The sequence below is a fragment of the Lemur catta genome, chromosome 12 (genome assembly GCF_020740605.2).
Source record: "Lemur catta isolate mLemCat1 chromosome 12, mLemCat1.pri, whole genome shotgun sequence".
NCBI lineage: Eukaryota > Metazoa > Chordata > Mammalia > Primates > Lemuridae > Lemur > Lemur catta.
In genome coordinates this window covers 21,636,680-21,652,312 of record NC_059139.1, presented here as the reverse complement: position 1 = coordinate 21,652,312, position 15,633 = coordinate 21,636,680, and the positions used below count along the sequence as shown (strand labels likewise).

General features: G+C 48.7%; 2 protein-coding genes across 2 annotated transcripts in view; one reads left to right on the top strand and one right to left on the bottom strand.

The window, feature by feature from the left end:
* SLC45A2 (solute carrier family 45 member 2) overlaps positions 1-3,337 on the top strand; it is a 34,463-nt gene extending 31,126 nt beyond the window's left edge. The window contains exons 6-7 of the mRNA XM_045565807.1: positions 462-673; positions 3,081-3,337. Coding sequence (XP_045421763.1) covers positions 462-673; positions 3,081-3,305 — 437 coding nt within the window. The 3' untranslated portion in view covers positions 3,306-3,337. The remainder of the gene's footprint in view (positions 1-461; positions 674-3,080) is intronic.
* A 6,382-nt stretch (positions 3,338-9,719) lies between these two features.
* Positions 9,720-11,525, bottom strand: RXFP3 (relaxin family peptide receptor 3). The gene has a single exon (XM_045565805.1). It carries the CDS (start codon positions 11,171-11,173, stop codon positions 9,797-9,799), a length of 1,377 nt encoding a protein of 458 aa, XP_045421761.1. The 5' UTR covers positions 11,174-11,525; the 3' UTR covers positions 9,720-9,796.
* Positions 11,526-15,633: the final 4,108 nt, after the last annotated feature.

The window sequence follows — 15,633 nt, the reverse complement described above, 5'->3', positions numbered from 1 at the left end:
CAGATCTGGTTGTTTTCATTTTCCACAACCTGAGTTTGGGTGGTAGGGCCACGACAGGCCTGTGTAATTATTTTGGTCCTGTTGGGCCAGAGCCCCTCTGCGTTAGCATAACCCTCACTTTTCTCCCATGTCTTGCAGCCCCTGGGGTCCCATAGCCAAGGTGGGCTTTTCTATTGCCTCTTTTGTGTCTTTTTGCTACCTGGCTGTCTGCTAAACAGGGCCAGGTCCTTCTTGGTAGAAAAGAGAGTCAGCCTAGCAAGGCAATTTTAAGCTGTCCTTTATGCAAAGGATTCCAAAAGCCAGCTGTTTTCAATCCACAGATAAGGAGGTTCTTTTGTTCCTGACTCAGTATCAAAGGAAATCTCCTAAAAAAGTGAATCTTAAACAGAAAGGGTTGTCTGAAATTATTAAATGTTGTGAGGCACTGCCGGCTCTAATATCTCCCTCTCTTCTCCCCACAGACTTGCAGAAAGCAATAGGATCATACATTGGATTAAAGGGTCTTTACTTCTTGGGATATTTGCTGTTTGGCCTGGGGACAGGATTTATCGGGCTCTTCCCGAATGTCTACTCTACCCTGGTCCTGTGCTCCCTGTTTGGTGTAATGTCCAGCACCCTGTACACCGTGCCCTTTAACCTCATTGCTGAGTACCACCGCGAGGAGGAACAGGAGGTGTGTTGTCATTTGAACCTCTGCCCTGGGCAACATCCAGACTAACCTGAAGGCCAGGGTGGATTTGGTGGGCATGTGTAGAGCAGAGCTGGAAGATAAGTGTTCTCAAAACAGCAGCACTGAAATGCCCCACCAGTCATAACTACAGTCTGGAGCAAGCGTGCCCAGCCCAGCCCTCCCCTCCACCTCACTCTCAACCCCTGTGCACCTGGGGAGCTGGAGGGGAAGGAGTGTTATTCCCATTTGTCTGATTAGGAAAAAGGGGCTTGGTGATGCTGAGAAACCAGCCAACAATCACATAGAGCTGAAGAAAGGGGGACCCGGGTTTTCTACAAACACCCCAGGTCTCCCAAACACCCCAGGTATCCAGCAGTTCTGGATGCCACAGTGAAGGTCCCCTGCCCCCAGCCACTGCAGAGGTGCACAGTGGAATTTCTGGGAGTTATTGATGAGGGTAGAAATTCCCAGGTGATGTTGTCCGTGGGAGTCCAGGTGTTGGTGCGTCAGACCCTGTGTGCAAGGAGGAACGCTGGAGCCACGTGTGTCCTCCCCCCTGTGCTGCTCTGAGAGGGCCCTACTCCATCTACATTCTGAAACTCGACTAGAGGGGAAAGCATGAGCAGTCCTTATAAGAACACTAAATCTCAGTATTTCTGCTAAAAAAAATTACCACCTCTTCTTATCAACATGTACAGCTTTCTCCCACGTGAAAATAGGCTTGCAGTTCCTTAACTGGAGCAGCAGTGTGTTAATAAAAGGCACAGAGATAACATCGCGATTAATCCATCCCAGTGTGAAACTGTAAAAACATTGTGCACATGTCCAGGTGGCTGCAATTCGGACCTTCTTTTCCACCATCTGATCTGGCAGCAGGGCAGAGCCACACCAGAAGTTAAAATCTTTCAAACAGGAGTTGTGGCTATCCACACCCCCTGGCAAACATTGTCACCAATGTTCCAGTGCATGACAGGCATGTTGCCATTAAAGAACTGTCCCTCTGAGGATGGTAAGGCAGAAACACCCATGCTTTGGACTTGGAGAAGGCTGGATTCAGATCTGGCCTCTCCCACTCAGAAGCTGGGTGACACTGGGGATGTAACTTGCTTGTTTGTTAACCAGCACCAAGAATGAGTTGTTTTTAGATGAAGTGATATGTTCACATGGTTCAACAACCCCAGTGACAGGCAAAGTGCACACAGTAACGTGTCCCCTGCACACTCTCCTGTCTCTCCCGAGCCCCGACATGCTGTCACTGGTTAGCTTTTTGTTCATCTTGCCAGGATTATTTAATGATAATCAAATAAGTATGATTTTCCTTTTTCTCCCTTCTTACTTCAAAGGATAAATGCATTTTTCTGCACAAAGCTTTATTTTTAATAACTTAATAGTTTAGAAAAACATCAAACTCTCAGAGCCTCAGTTTCTTTATGAGGCAAATAAAAATATTAATACCCACTTTATAGAGTTGTCAGAAAATTAAACAAGATAGTGTGTGTAATGTGCTTCCCGTAGTGCCTACCTAGCACCTAACACAGACTCAAAATATGGCAGCTAGTATTATTATTGTTGCCATGGGGATAATGATAATAACATGCACATCTAGGGAGGTGGTGAGAACGAAACAAAGTAACAAAACAACCTTGTACAGGCCTAGCACCTACCTAAGAGCTACCAATAAATGGAAAAGTATCAACCAGTTCAGACCAAATACCAAATATTACCAAATATTAGTATATTAACCAAATACCAACCATATTTTGAAAGGTTGAAATGCTTTTTGATGTTGCTTCTCTTAAATATCAGTGATTCAATATCCTTCTGCAAATACTTGAATTTTTAATACTAAGGAAGAAAAAGAATGGGATATTTATTGAGTTTCCAGTACATGTATTTATTGGTTTCTTAGGAAGAGATAATATTGCATTTATTAACCATTCAACCCTTATATGTGTTAATGGTGGAATTTAAGACTTTGTCACAGGTAGAGAAAACAGCATCAGGCAGGAGAGTGGAGCTCCCCCATAGCCCTAAGTCAGGGGCTGGCAAACTACGGCCCACTGACCATATGTGGCCTGCCACCTGTTTTTGTACAGTCTATGAGCTAAGAATTCCTTTCAAATTTTTAAATGATTGAGAAAAATTCAAAAGAAGGATAACATTTTGTGGCAAGTGAAAATAACATGAAATCAAATACCAATGTCCATAAAGTTATATCGGAATATCAGTTCATTTACAAATTGTAGCTGTTTTTGCACAGTAGCAGAGTTGAACAGTTACAACCAAGACTGGGTGACCCACAAAGTGAAAGGTATTTACTACCTGGCTCTTCATAGAAATACTTTGCAGACCTCTTCCCTAAATGAAAATTCCTTGTAGATTGAATACCGTTCCTGTGCTTCCCTTGCAGAGGCAGCAGCTTCCCGGAGGGGGCCCAGACGGCAGTGGGAGAGGGAAGGGCGTGGACTGTGCCGCCCTCACCTGCATGGTGCAGCTGGCTCAGATCCTGGTCGGAGGCGGCCTGGGCTTTCTGGTCAACATGGCGGGCAGCGTCGTCGTCGTGGTGATCACAGCCTCCACAGTGGCACTGATTGGCTCTTGCTTTGTGGCTCTCTTTGTTAGATACGTGGATTAGGTCAATAAAGAGACGTGGACCCTAACTTCAGACACAGTGGGGCACGTGGCAGGAAGCTAATCTTTTCTGGAGCTCTGCATCTTTAAGGTCTGCCCACTGGATGCCCAGTTTTGTGACTTCAGCCACACTATCTGCCCACCTTTCACTTTCAGCCAGTCTTCTGCACAACAGTCTCCATGTTTCAGGCATCATTTTTCTGGGCTGTGCCTCCACGCACTGGTGGTAGCACCTATCCACGCCTTCCTCACTGTATCTCAGTGCAGGGGTAGAAGAGGCCGGGTCTGTTTCCCACAGATCATGTCAGGCTTTCACGAGACCCGAGAAGCAGACTCATCTGACATATGATGCATGGATGTGTTCTATGACATGTTTTTTTATTTTTTTAACCAGGGATCCATATATGCAATAGTTGGAAAGTCATAAATGTCACTAAATTCACAAATATTCAAAATATTGCTAATTATTTATATTAATTTTTTCATATGTAATTTGCTTATAGTTAATTCCTATTCATTTATGGTACCCCTGACAAGTCTGCTTGAACACCTCATGCTGGTGGATTCACCACTTTAAAACAGTTCATTTCATTGACACAGTAAAAATACTTCTCTATATTTCCCTTGTTTCATCCTCTGGAGTTGACGTGAAAGTCCTCCTAAAAGCAGCCTCTCATTTCTCCTATGATCTCTCCTCCAAGCTAAGCAGTTTTTCACTAGCCACACCCTTCCACTGCTTCTCTCGTGGTGAGGGTTTCAGCAGCCTCGGGAGACAGCATGGTTTAATAAAAGTCATGAGCTTTGGAACCAGCAGGTTTTGAATCATGGCTTTGCTGCTCAGCTGCACACTAATAAGCCTCCCTAAACTATGCTTGCTAATCTATACATTTGGGATAAAAAATCCTATCTCAGAGAGTTGTTGACGATTGCAACATAACACTTACGGAGTGCTTACCACTATTCTAAGTGTTGTACCTGTGTTAGCACAGCAATCTTGGGGGTGGGTGCTGCTATTGATCTGCATTTTGTAGGTGAGGAAACTGAGGCAGAGGGGCATTGTATAACTCATCTGAAGCCACACAGCTTTCGAGAGATAGAGCCAAGCTTTGACCCCAGGCTTTTTGGTTCTGCTGCATTGTGTACAGATAGCATTTGGCCTGATGGCTGGCACCTAGTGGGAGCCAGCTATTGTCACTACAGTTAAGGCTCATTGTCCTGTTCCCATCCCTAAATCTGCCCCAGGCTTACCTGTTTGCCTACACAACTCCAGATCTGTCTGATCAGTACAGAATAGAGATTGGTCCACCTGTGTTTAGAAGTTAAAAGAAATTAGGTAGTTCCTTCTCCTACTTCATCCCGAGTCCTGTAGTATATAGTCATTGCCTTGGGTGAACTAACTGACCACAACCCTTGGTGCTGGAAAGGAATTGGGAGAAAGGACGTGAGCTACTTGTGAGAGCTGGGACATTTGGGATTTAAGGTATTGCTTTTGTTTGCCTAGTGCACAGTAGAATGGTGGGTTCAGTAGCATGGCCAGGCCCCTGCCATGTCAGCTCATTTGGGGTAGTGCTCCTGAGAAGAGAAAGGAGGCTCTGTTCCTCAGCAGGCTGTGGGTCCTCTTTCACACGCCTGTTGGGTGTACAAGCGGTGCAGGCCCACTCCTGGCATTGGCAGGGGCAGAGGCAGCAGTATGATTGGAGGCCACGCCCTCAGCCTATCCCTCGTCCCTGCTCCTCCCACCCTTCTTTGTCCAGCACTGGTTGAGTCCTGTGTGTACTTTGGTGTCCGCACATCCATAGACTTCTACCCCCTCCACCCTTTACCACCCCAACAAACGAACCCCCTTAGGCACCCCTCATACCTAAGTGGGCACAGATGCAGTGGTTGGTCTGCCCTCTGGAGGGTGGACTCAGGAAGGGACACACGAAGTCCTTGTAAATAGATTTGGGGCCATTTGGATGGGGAATTTTTGGATGGGGAATTCTGAGGTCTCAGGTACTGGAGCATAATCTAGAAGGTGGGAGAAGGTGCAAGGGCAGAGCAAGGTCCTCTAATGGTGAAACCCAGGCAGGGGCCTGGCTGCCCAGGTCTAAGGGCAGCTCTACCAAAGACTACCAGCCTAAGAGCTCAGCCAGGGAGTGGATCCACTGTCAATCTGGGCTGCAGCCTCCCTCCCCCTCCTCATCTCTCCCACAATCTCAAAAGGCTGATCCCGGATGTCTCACACTCACTGTTCCTCTTGCTCCTGCTGGGGCTCCCACTCTCTGCTGCAATTCTCCCGATTGCCTCCTGTTTGTTTAAGGAGTCTGCTCTCTGCTGCCCCCTGGTTATCACACCTGTGACTGGCGCAGTGCTCAGTGGGGCCGGGTATCTCGGGCTCTCCTATGGATCTGGCCACTTCTGCTGTGTGTGTGCAGGGGACGGGAGGGTGGAGGGCAGGGGACTTAAAATGGAGGGGCCACTTCTTCCTGCCCACCACTCACCCTTGTCACCAGCAGGACACACAGCGTCCTCATCCTGCACTAGGTGCCCCAGGCTCCTGCAGTTTACCCCATTCTCTCCAGATCCCTGGTGCTCTCCAGAGCAGGCTAGGCTGTCTTCTCAGGCCTGAGGGTGGTGACGTTTCACTTATCAACCTCCAAGCCTTGCTCCCCTCTCTGCACAGGGACTTGTCGTTTTCTGCCCCCAGTCAAGTCCCCCTATTCTATTAGCACAGTCACTCCCAAATGAAATCATTTCACTTTTCTCATGAAGCATATGAAAAACTATCCTGCCTCCCCCAGTTTTTTCCCCCTCCTTCATCCATCCTGGAAAAACAGTTCATGGCTGACTTAGAGGAGTGATCAGGAAAAATACCTGCTCCCAACCCGATAGCATGGGCAAATGCTCAGAGGACCCCACGTCACACAGCCCTCAGCATGACAAAGGAAGCAACACCAAACCAGCTCTGTTGCTTCTCCTACCTGTACCTGGCCTCTGCAAGGTTTAGGATTGGAATCATCTGTGAGGTTCTGTGTTTACTCACTGATCATTTCTCCAGATACTGTTCTGGTGTGTGAAGATTTGGAAATGAATCGATGAGCAAGCTGGGAAAGTGACCCACAGCTGAAAGCCTTCCTACCTGGACCCCCAAGAAATCAAACATAGCCATCCTTGACCAACTACAGGGCATGGGCTTTATTACAAGTGAAGTTATTTTTAGATGGAACATTGGATAGGCTATGGGGCTGAGGAAGGAGGCTAAAGCAGGCATGTCTCTCTCTCTCTCTCTCTCTCTCTCTCCCTCCCTCACACACACACACACACACGTACATGAACACACACATGCACACTCAAATATGCAAACACTTTACTTATTGAACTCAACTCCATAGAGTTTTGAATGACTGGATGGAATCCAATTTAAAAAGCCTTTAACCACCTTTGGGAACCCAAGTATTTGTTCTCAGTATACCACCAATAGCATGTTCTTTCTGGCAAAAATAAGTCCTGTTCCCAGACAAACAAAACAAATGCAGGGGCACATATATTCTCAATAGAAATCCCAGGAAATCCTAAGAGAAAGGAAAGCCACACAGCTTTGCTTCTTGCTTCCCCAACCAAGCATTTGACATTCTAACCTCAAAGCTTTGGTCACCACATTTCCTCATCTTCAAATGCCCCCTCTACCTCCTCAGCCCCAGCCTCAGCCCAGCCTCCATTCTGCCTAAACTGTGCCATATTTCCAGGCCCATCTCAAATAGTATTTTGACCAGGAAGTCTCTGACTCCCCAGCAGAACCAATCTTTCCTTCCTCTGTGTTCCCATAGTACTTTCTTTTAGCCTCACTATGTCACTCTACTCATTGTTCCCTGTCCTACAGTACTGTGACCATGGCTGTCTGTCCTACACGTAGAAGTCAGAAATGTGTCTGGTTCATGCATGTGACCTGAGCACCCAGCACAGGCTTTGGCATACAACAGGGACTCAAAAAGTAACTGCTGATTCCAACTGATTTGAGCATTTCCTTGTTGATACTTTTGTCCTTTAGGTAGACAGAAGTCATGGTCTTTGATCCCTCCTGTCATGTTCTCAGAAGCTCTCAGCTTTGGATTTGGACAAGGTGACCCTCTTCATAGAGGTTTTTGTTTTTTTCATGAAGACCTTGCCTCCACTCCTTCTTTTTTCTAGTGTCTGTGGTAGCAGAAGCAACACTTCAACACACTTCCCTAAGAATTCGGAGCTACCCACACATTACTGTATTGTCAGAATCGAAATGGCAAGTTGCTTTAATAAGAATCTCTCAGTAAGAGTCCAGTATCAGTGTTATATATGGATATGCTGCCATGCTACTGTTAGCTCTTTCCAGTGTTTGCTTTTTAGTTTATTTTGTATTTTGGGGACTTGCAGGGCTTACATTACAATCTTTCCTGGCCCAGTTGCTATTTAATATCAGTATCAATAAGTTTTCTTCCCAAAGGGCAAAGAAAGATGAATTTCACTATTTCAAGGCAAAAGCACTATTCTGTTTTCTAAAACAGCTAAACTTCTCAAGACTGCTCAGGATTGAGATCAGGCAGTTTTGTGTTTGTGGGAAGAATGAGTTTCAGAAATTGCACTGTGTCGTGTTACAGAAAGCAGGATAAGAGATGTGGGAGTTGAGCCTTAAATCTCAGATACTACAGTACATTTTTAACCAAATTACTAAACAGTTGTACTGTTCAAGAGGCAACTTAAATGGATATGTTTTTCTAATGATTATTTATTGTATTAAAATAACCATGCCAGTAGGTGCCTGCATTTCCAGTTTCTTGACCCCAAAGTTGCCAAAGAGAACAGTAGCACCTCTATCAAAGCTGGTGGATGGCCAGATGTTTGATCCTAGTTCCCAGAACAGCCTCAAGAAAGAACTTTGTGAGGGTCTTAACACCTTAAACTGTTGCAACCAGACCAGAGTAGTCATGAGAGAGATATGAGTCGCTCTTCAGAGACAGCCCCATAGACTGGAGGTTAGGGAAGAATTCATCATGTTTGCTCAATGTGCAAAGCACTCTTTAGAATAAATGAACTTCACGAAGGTAGTGTCCAATGAAAATTCTTATTTCCTACCTTCCCTTGTCAATAATATGAGCAATTAAGAACCCCACACCTGAAATTCTAGTGATACCCTCAGAACAGCTTCTCTCGTACTCTCTTCCCTCTAGGACAGATTTTACTTGAGTCTTCTATTCTATTTCCCACTCCACTCCTCCTCTTGAAAAATCAGACTCCAGCTTCTAGGAATTTGGCTTCCAGGAACCCCTTGTAGCATGCTTGCTCTTCTATCTAAGCCTACTCCCCCAATCCCCCACCCTCCCCCCGCCAAAAAATGATGGAGCCATTCCTCTACTTGCTGGTCCAGAGCCTCAAAAAAGGGGGATTTTGATTCCCAAAGAGGGAAGAGGGAGGAGCCGCAAAAGTGCCCCTACTCCCACTGGCGCTTTAAGGATGCTCCTGGGCCCAGCTCACCTGCAGCACGCTGACTAGAGCACACAGTGCCTCCAGGACCCCAGACTGCTCTCAGGAGAACTGGAGCTCCCAGGCTTCCGGGGCGCACGGAGCGCTCCACTTCCAGCTCTGTTACCCAGTGCGCACGTGAGCCCCCTTCTCCCTTTAGGGGCAGTAGCCTGCAGTGGTTTCTCTATTTAGCCCCTCTGAGCACACCGCACCCACTCCCTCCCTCAGCAACGCCACTGTCCAGAGCATCGCTCTCCCACGCTGGTGACAGGTGTTTTGGCCCTGGTGACACCAGCTCAGAGGCCGTGCAGTCTTGGTCGGGCTCAGCCTGTTCCCGCTCGCCCAGTACGAAATGATAAAAGATACAATGGCTCCATGGGAGGTGCCTCTCCTTCGCCATTTCTCCCAGGGGCCGACCAAGATGGTCACTCCTATCTTCCAACTCCGGAAAGGTTTCTTGCCTCCAGGCTCTAGGCTCCCGCAGCAGCCACGCGGCAAGTCAGACCTTGGCGCAGCGGCCTCGCACCCGCCAAGGCGCAAAGGAAAGTTGTGTGGGCGGCTCCCGGGCTGGATGCCCCTCGAACGCCCTTTCAAGAGCTTCATAGAAGTCGCTGGAACAAATGCCCTCAATTGTGTACGCATCGTTTGGCTACACTCCACTCCCTCGTGCCCTAATTTCTCTAATTCCTGATACTTCTCTCACTTTCGGGTGCCCCCACACCGTGGGCAGAGGAAGGAGAGGATGGGGGTGGGAGCGGAGGCTGGTGGCCTGGCCCTGTGGGGGCTGATCCCCCCGTCCCTTTGCCGGCTTCCTCTCTTCAGCTGATTTCGCGGCACGCCGTCTCCGGGGAAGGTCCTCCGGCCTGTTCACAGGCTGCTTCTACACGTTTCTCCCCATCCTCGTCCCACCTACGTCTTGATTGGGGATGCGAGGGGGCAGCGTCCCCTAGTCCGTTCGCCTCTTTCCCCGCCAGGGAGGGCCATCTTGCCCCGACAGCGCGCCCTCGGCGGCAGCCCGCGTCAGTACGCAGAGCTGCTGGGCAGCAGGTCGTAGCGCCCCCCACTGTAGACCACCACTCCTGGCGGGTAGTAGAGCAGGTCTGGTTCGGCGGTGGCGTGGAGCGGCGCCAGGGCCTGCAGCCCCAGATCCTCGGGCTCTGGTTTGGTAGAGGCGGTGAAGGGACGCATGCTGGTGAGCGACGGAGACGCGATGCGCCACAGCAGGCTCTTGAGCGCCTTGCGGAACTCGCGGCGCACGAGGCAATAGAGGATGGGGTTGAGGCAGCTGTTGGAGTGCGCCAGGCACACGCTCATGGGGAACGCGTACACCTGGCACAGGAAATACTCCTGGCTGAAGGGCACCGCGTTGAACTTGATGAGGATGCTCCAGGTGGTGAGCGCCTGGTTGGGCAGCCAACACAGGAAGAAGGATAGGACCACGATGGTCACCGATTTAGTGACCTTGGACCGTCTGCGGGCGCTGGCTCCGGCCGGGCCTCCCCGGGCTGCTGCGGCCCCGCCTCCGGTCCCCACCACGCGGCGGTCGGAGATGAAGCGCACCAACAGCAGGTAGCACAGACTAATGATGCCCAGCGGCAGCACGAAGCCTAGCAGCACTTTCTGCGAGTGGTAGAGGCCCAGCCAGAACTGCCTGTCGTGGCCCAGCAACTTGTCCGGGAAGCGCACCAGGCACAGCTCCTCGCCCATCACCTTGACAGTGGTGGAGAAAATGGCATTGGGCAGCGAGGCCAGCGTGGCCAAAGCCCAGATCAACACGCACAGCGCCTTGGCAGAGAAGCAGCAGCTGTCCCTCAGCCTCTGGCCGCAGCATCCCCCCCGGCTGTGTCCTTGGGTCCAGTGGCTCTTAAGAGCCGAAGCCACCGAGTGGTAGCGCGCCACACTCATGGCAGTGAGGAAGAAGACGCTGGCGTACATGTTCATGGACGTCACGATGGACACGATCTTACACATGGCCTTGCCAAAGGGCCATTGGAAGTCAAGCGCGTTCTCCACTGCCCAGAAGGGCAGGGTGAGCACGAACTGAAAGTCCGTCAGCGCCAGGTTGGTGACGAAGAGGTTGATGGAGGACTTGCGCCAGCCCTGCTTGCTCTTCATCAGGTAGAGCACCAGCAGGTTGCCGGCCAAGCCCAGCGCGCAAACCACCCAGTACACTACGCTGATCAGGATCCGCACCCAGGCCTCCGTGTCAGCGCTGGCTGCCCCGCCGCTGCCGGGGGGATGCCCCGGCTCCGCGCCGTCCGGCAGCTCCAGCCCCAGCTCCCACCATAAGTCCTGAAGCTGCAGCGACGCGTTGCCGCTCGTGTTGGCCACTTCCAGAAGGTCCGGGATCACACTGAAGAGTTCTGCGAGCTTGTCCCCTCCAGTGGCCTTATTCATGGTGGTTCTCGCGGCTGCAGCAGCCACTCGAATGCGCAGGTGCTTCTGGGGAACAAGACGTAAGGGAACACGGTTCGCCCGGGTGTTGTCCCCAGGTGAGCGCGCGGGGCGTGCGCGGGAGCTTTCAAAGCGGCTGCTGAAGAGGGAGCGGTCCGGGCGCGCAGCACCGCCCCGGGCGCAGGAGTGGAGCTCAGCCTCCGCTATCGAGCGGAGCGGAGGAGTGCAGCTTCTCAGGCGGGAGGTTGGCGCCCCCAGGCTCTCGGGCCACGTTCGGAGTCTCTAGGTTCCCACTCTACAACTCAGACTCCCCTCCCACCTCTGTTTCCGCTGTCACTTGGGCACTGGCACATAGCTCGCCCCGCGGCTCCAGAGCGCGTGGGGCCGCTCCTCATGCAAAAACCTTTGTCGGTTTCCTCCGCTGCTGTTGGACTCGGTTTCCGTCCTTCGAGAGAAAGAGCTCGCAGATTTCGCCCACCTCGCTCTGCTGCCTGGAGGTGTGCGAGCGTCTCGGTCTCTCAGCTGTTGGCTACTGCGAGTGGGCTGCGCGGGCGCTCGCGGGGATCCACCGGCACCCGCGCTGCCGAGGCGGCGGCCGCAAGGAGCATGCGTACCCCGCGCGGAGAGGGGCGCTTTCCGAGGTGCTGACCCAGCCGCGCCCCCGCCGGGGGAGGGGGAGCTCGGCGGCGGCAAAGCCCACTGGCGACACTTCCCTGTTCCTCGCCAAAGTTCCGGTAAGAAATGGGCGTAATCCGTATTTTCCTTTGTTGTGGGAGAAAGTCTGCTTTGACTCGCGTTTCCTCTTCCTTTCTTATTCCCAAGCATTACGATTAGAAAAAAAATTTTTTTCTTTCTTCCTCAGTCCCACTTATCATTTAAATTATTCCATTTGGGCCGGGCGCGGTGGCTCACACTTGTAATCCTAGCACTCTGGGAGGCCGAGGCGGGTGGATCGGTCGAGGTCAGGAGTTCGAGACCAGCAAGAGCGAGACCCCGTCTCTACTAAAAATAGAAAGAAATTATCTGGCCAACTAAAATATATATAGAAAAAAAAAAGTTAGCCGGACATGGTGGCGCATGTCTGTAGTCCCAGTAACTGGGGAGGCTGAGGCAGGAGGATCGCTTAAGCCCAGGAGTTTGAGGTTGTTGTGAGCTGGGCTGACGCCACGGCACTCACTCTAGCCCGGGCAACAAAGCGAGACTCTGTCTCAAAAAAAAAAAAAAAAAAATATTCCATTTGGTCAAGGATATTTCTAAAATTGTGGGGTCTCCTGCCCACTTTCCTTTTTAAAAAGCAATGACCGTGGCCTCTTTTCATTCCTAAATGTGATGGTCGGTGCTTACTGAGAACACAAACGCGAGCTCCGCGTTTCCTTCTTTAATTAGCTGATCGATTATGTGGTGTCTGTGATTGTCAGCATTTTCGAAGGCTCTTCATATAACAGGACTCTGGGTTCAGTGTTGCCCCCAGTTGGTGTATTCTGAGAAGTGGAGCTAAACAGCATATAATTGGCGAGCAGACGTCGTAGACATTAAATGCCACCTGTCTAGCCCAAAGCACTTCAACAAATTGATCACATATATCCCACTCTCTCTTTACCTAGACTCAGGTGGAACAGAGTGATACCATAGGGCTGGTTTTGGACCATCAGATCTCTATTTTCACTACTATTATACTCAGAACCCTTTATCAGATATTTCTCAGAACAACAGAAGTAAATTCTAAGAAGTCTTCTAAGGGAATGAGTGGAAACCCCTTTGGATTACTTCTCAAGTTACAGTTTATTTAAATGCCAGGTCAACTTCGCTAGTGTAAGTTACACTTCTAAGGATTTGCTTAGGAAATTTGAAATGTTTTCACAATCTGGGACTAAACTGAAACAAAAGTATCTTAAGCATAACTGTCTTCACTCCTGGGGTAATGCAGAGTTCCTGGCTTTACCTAGAGAGATGAAGAAGATGTGACCTTCAATAAGAGGAGATAAAAACACTTAGTAAAAAAAGAAACATGGTATCCAAAACTTATAAAGGGAAGCAAACAATTTTGATTGCAAAGCGAGAACAGTTCCGAAGAGAACACACTCCGCTACAGACACTACTCTGTCGTCCCGCTAGAGGGCGCCAGGGCTTTAGTTAAAACCAAACCAAACTCAAGACTGCTTCCTTCAATCAGTTCTAAAATGAAGATCAGCCCTGCCCTGATTATTCCTCCTAAACCACAGGTTACTTCTATGGACACCTCTTATCCCTGTTTTATTTGACTCACCTTTACACTCTTTTTTACTAGTTTTTATCTCCATGAAATTTCTCCCTCTCTCACTTTCTCTCTCACTCCTTCTCTCTCTCTCTCTCCATCCCTCCCTCTCTTAATATTTCAAGGAGCTATTGAAAAGCAAGAAAAACCTAGGGCGTACCCTGAAAGCCTTCTGCTGTTAAATTTTTGGTATGTTCACCCTAATAACCTCCACCCCACACATACACAGCTTTGATGTTTCAGTGCTTCTAGTCTTACCCAGGGACGTGATCTGCTCCAAAAATACATGTATACATTCACACATTATGAAGAATATTGTGGGAACTTGATTCAATTCATCTCACACTCATTGGCTACTTGCTCTTGCCAGGCAGGCTGAAAGACCAGCTATAATGAAAGTCCTCTACTTTGATCTTCTCTGGAATGCTCACTCTATTATTATTTATTTATTTTTAGAGATGGGGTCTCACTCTGTCACCCAGGCTGGAGTGCAGTGGTGCAGTCATAGCTCACTGTAGCCTGGAACTCCTGGGCTCAAGTGATTCTCCTGCCTCAACCTCCTGAGTAGTTAGGACTACTCAGGAATGTGCACCACCACACTCAGCTAATTTTTTTTTTTTTTTTTTTTTTTTCATTTTTCAAGAGATAGGACTTCACTATGTTGTCCTGGCTGGTCTTACACTTGTGACCTCAAGCAATCCTTTGTTGCTGGGATTATAGGTGTGAGCCGCCGTACCCAGCTGAAACCCTTAATCTAGATGAATGTGCAATTTACTAGTGTCTAAGACTATATTTTTTGTTTAGTCTTGTGCATGACTAAGTTATCTAGAGTGTGATTATTCATGCCAGATGTATGGACAATGATTTTAACTCTTTTATTATTTCTCTTTTATTTTTTAAGGGGTGAGTGGATAATAAGTGGTTATACCTTGATGGGATATTCCAGTTTTAGATTCTTTTTGTTGTTGTTGTCTCAAGGCTACTCTATGTTGGTATTTGAATAAACCATAAAGGTGGAAAGTTCAGAGTTTGTTATATTACATACATATTCTTCTTCTTTGTCCTCTTTCTCACCTAAATTGAGACCAGGAGGGGGCCTACAGGTAAATTCTGTTAGCAGTAAGAAGCACTGTGTCCTTCATGGTGGCAGAATATGGGGTCTTGAAACCTTTTCTTGGGCTGCTTTTGTGTTCCTGAAGCCATGTGGGCCATGTGAAGCCATGAGTAAGGACAGAGTAAAAGCATAGCCTAGCATATAACCACTGGGAACCCATAGTCATAGAATGTAAGAAGTCACCTGCTTTGGCCTGGCATTTTGCAGAGGAGGCCTGAAGAGATGAAGGGATTTTACCCAGAGTCTTGCCACTAGGAAGTAGCCACACCAGATCGAAAACCTAAGTCTCTTGACTCTCCTGTGACATCTCTTGGTCTATGCTTCATTTCCCTACTTGGATCCAACTCTTCCATATCCAGATTTTTCAACAATGGGGTGGGTGGTAGGCTGAATGATGGCCCCGCCAGGTATGTCCACATCCTAATCCACAGACCCTTGGACGTTACTTTATATAGCCAAAGGAGCTTTGCAGATGTGATTAAATTAAAAGTCTTGAGATGAGGGAGATGGTTGTCGATTACCCAGATGGGCCCCGTATAGTCACAGGCATCCTTACAGGAGGGAGGCAGGAAGAATCAGAGTCAGAGGAGAAGGCAAAGTGATGACAGAAGCAGGGACTGGAATGATGCTCCTTGAAGACAGAGGGAGGGGCCACAAGCCAAGAACACAGGCAGCCACTAGAAACTGAAAAAAGCAAGCAGATGGATTCTTCCCTAGACCTCAAGAAAGAACCAACTCTGCCAACACCTTGGCTTTACTCCAGTGAAACTGGTTTTGGACCTCTGATCTCCAGAACTGTGAGAGAATAAATTTGTCCTTTTTTAAGCCACTACATTTGTTGTAACTTGTTACAGCATCAATAAAAACCAGTACGGGGTAGGTACATGAGCCAGGCTTGCACATTATATAACGGGAAATTGAGCAATTCTGAATTATTTAATAAACATGTTGGTTCATCTTAGCATACTATTCACTTATTAAACACATATTTATTGAGTATCAACTTTGTGCCATGTGCTAGACATTTAGTGGTCAATACCGTCTATCAGAGCTCAACATTCTAACAGATGAGAGAGACATTTAAAAAATTAGAAT